Raw genomic sequence first — 3,322 nt, forward strand, 5'->3', positions numbered from 1 at the left:
TTGTAATTAACTCCATAATGAAGCTTCCTTGATTATTTAAAATCAAAAAAGAAAAATAGGCATTATATTGACATACAAAATATTTACTTCTCATCAAAGAAATGCACAATTTCTGTCTCATCAAAGTCACAAAAAGAAAAAGAAAAAAGCAAAATCTAATTTCAATGGTTACTCTTTCTGCCATTCTTTCCAACATTGTGCAACCATCCAATTCCTTTGAGTGCCTTGGAGAATTTGAGAAGGTTAGGCCTCCCCATTCCTAAATTCATCTTCCCTGTGGAGAATTTCAAGGCCTGCAAGCAGCACAACTTACCCTCCATGTCCTCTTCTTCCTCTTCCTCATCATCCTCACTATTCTCAACCTCACCTTTCTTCTTCCCTCTCTTGGTGTTGCTCTTCTTCAGAATTTTGTTGGACTCTGTCTCATATGTCTCCCAAAGCATGTCCATTCCTTCACTCCCATCTGCATTGTGCCTCTCCTCAAAAAGCTTGCAAGCCAATGTCCTCCTCCACTCTTTCTCCACTCTCATTGAACCAAAACTACCAAGTGCTTGATTATTATTCCCCATGCCTTTTCCACTGTACACCCAGTTGCTTTCTGGACTCCCAATATTTGCTTCTAGCCTTTGTGATAAGGACTTGACCCTCCCTGATGCAGCAAAAGCAAATTCCCCATCACTGTTAGTACTCACTTTATTGTCTCTATTACCCATCACCACTTTGGATCCACTTCTCAAGGGCCATTTCTCTTTGCTTTCTTCAACTTTATTGAACTCAGCAATCAGTGGCTTCACTTCCTTGTGTTCCTTTTGACAGGACAAATCTTCTAACTCTTGATTCTCTTGGAACAAGCTCTCTAGGCTCTTGACTTCTACAATGGAGATAGGGGCTTCCACTTTATCAACCTTCTCAACTGGGTTTTCATCCCAGTTTATTTGGTTCTCCACTAGTATCTTCCTGTGGGGGCAATCTTTTTCGAAGCTCTGCCGGGCACTAAATATAGGCACCTCTTCGGACGGGGATTCGAACTTTGGTTGTGAGTGAAGGATTTCATCCACGACTATCCTCTTTTCTAGACAATCTTGTTCGAGATACTGTCCAACACTGAATGCGGACACTTCTGACGAATATTCCAACATTGGTTCACCACGTTGTTGTGAGGAAAGGTTTTCGTCCAAGTTGACACTAGGCTTTGGCTCTTCCATTGGACGAGAATCTTCTCTTCCTTCAACTGAGCACTCAACATCAACTGCTTCAAAGCCTTCTGAGCAATCTTGCAGTGACTTAGGATCAACCACTTCAAAGATTGATGCCTGGAACATGACAAGATATGCCTCAACCTCACCTAGGAGCCCCATTTCCTCATCTATCTCATCAGCTTTGGAATGAAGCCATGCTAGAAAAGATTGCAAAACAGAAAGCAGAATGCCCCATTTGGACTCAGAAAGCTCAGAACCACCCTTTTCCTGATCAAGATTGTTGGGAGTGAAAGTGAGAAGGGCCACAAGGAGAAGAGTTGTGGTGATGAACAAAGGGGAGAGGAAAGACAGGATCCTGAGGAGGTAAGGGGAGAAGAAGATGAAGTAGGAGAAGTATAAAGGGTGAGAAAAAATGGAGAAACAGAAGTGGAAGAAGATAGAGAAGAGGTTACTAGATAACTCATTCTTCTTGTTTGAGAAAGATAACTCAGTCATGTTTTTTTTTTTTCTTGTGACCAAAGAAGAAGAGAGAAAGAGAACAAATGGTTTGGTTTAATAGAAAAAACTAAGCATGATGTTGTGTTGCGTTGTGTGTGGATTGTGTGATGATGTTGCTTTTGGAAATAGAGAAGAAAGTGTGAAGTTGGAAGTGAGCACGGCGTGAATATAGGGGAAGAGATTGGTGAGAGAGAGCAATAACTGATGAAGAGTAAGGAACACTTCGATTTATGAAGAAAAAAGCAGCTTTAGAAACTTTTCTTCTTTCTTTTCTTGTCTACCCACCTCTCTTTTTTTTTTTTTTAATTGTACAATCACTATTAACGGGAAGGTAACTAGGACGATTAAAACACAAAGAGAGCTCACATATGAGTGTACTAATGCAATAAATATTTGATACTTAATCACAGATAGTTGGTCAATAAATAATAATAAAGGAAGCTGTACATAATTTGATGTAAGAACTCGACAAAATGAACTGGGTCAGATTCAATTCAAAGATCATATAGATTAGTGCTCTTGGACACACAAAAAGAATCTTATTTAGAGCGTGTTTGGATTGTTGGTATCAACCTCCGTTTGCGCCAACCTCCGTTTTCAGGAAGCATTTTCTTCCTTGCTTGTATGTTGAATTTGCCTCATACTTCATGTTACAGTAAAATCGCCAGAGATTCAAACACACATTTACAATCATGAAACGTGTTTTCGTTGAATTCTATATACAAAATAATATAAGATATGTTTGAATTAGTTTATTTTTATTCGTAATGATATCTTATAATAAAAGTTGAACTGAGATTTTTTTTTAAAAATAATAATATTTTTATTAAAAAAAAATAAGTTAATTCAAACGTGGACTTTGAACATAATTGGGTAGACATAAACTCTTTAAAAATAATTTGTTCGTAAATTTAAATGTATAACTTAATTACTAAAATATATTTGTTTGTGTAACTAGATGGTACCTAAAGTTTAACATACTTAGTCCAAAAGTATTCAAATGAGACAAGTGTGATCTATCTTCTAGCTTAGTCATGTCCTCCAGATTATTATTTTTGGAGCCTTCCTCTTTGCTTTGTAATGGTCACCCCAACCTTTAACTCCTCGTAAATCATTATTATGGGTATCTTGTAACGATATTTTTTGAGTAATAATTACAATTCTAAAGGAAATTATAAGGATGATTATCGTTATTGGTACAATATCGATTACCAATCGACAAATACTATATGAGAGAAGTCATGGACCGATCGGCAAATGATCGGTGCAGAACAATATTAAGAAGAGTTTATGAAAAAAATAAAAATATTTTCATAAAATCAAATAAGTTCTTCCAAATTTCCTCTATTCTATTAAATATATAAATGCATTATTAGGTTATATTTGGTGTTTGGACAGAGCATAATGAAACCTAATGTTGTGTTATGTTATCCATAATTTTAATGTATTATTTTTTAATAATGAATTTTGTTTTGTTTTTCTGTTTATGTTAAACATAAAATAAAATTCATATGTTATATTTTGTTTCGCTCTAATACATATATAAAGAAAGATGTACCCTAAATTAAGTCAAAATGCCTTACTCGTTCTAATACAGAGTAGAGGAACGAAATACCTTACTATTA

At 35.8% G+C, this 3,322-nt stretch overlaps 1 protein-coding gene across 1 annotated transcript; it reads right to left on the reverse strand.

Moving 5' to 3' along the window:
• On the reverse strand, positions 1-1,912 carry LOC102663802 (uncharacterized). The gene has a single exon (XM_006586158.3). The coding sequence runs from the start codon at positions 1,692-1,694 to the stop codon at positions 162-164; it is 1,533 nt and encodes a 510-aa protein (XP_006586221.1). The 5' UTR covers positions 1,695-1,912; the 3' UTR covers positions 1-161.
• Positions 1,913-3,322: the final 1,410 nt, after the last annotated feature.

Source organism: Glycine max, chromosome 8 (genome assembly GCF_000004515.6).
Source record: "Glycine max cultivar Williams 82 chromosome 8, Glycine_max_v4.0, whole genome shotgun sequence".
NCBI classification, from domain to species: domain Eukaryota; kingdom Viridiplantae; phylum Streptophyta; class Magnoliopsida; order Fabales; family Fabaceae; genus Glycine; species Glycine max.

Excerpts from the sequence above, each read along its gene's own strand:
- LOC102663802 (XM_006586158.3), bottom strand. The coding sequence starts at position 1,694 with ATGACTGAGTTATCTTTCTCAAACAAGAAGAATGAGTTATCTAGTAAC.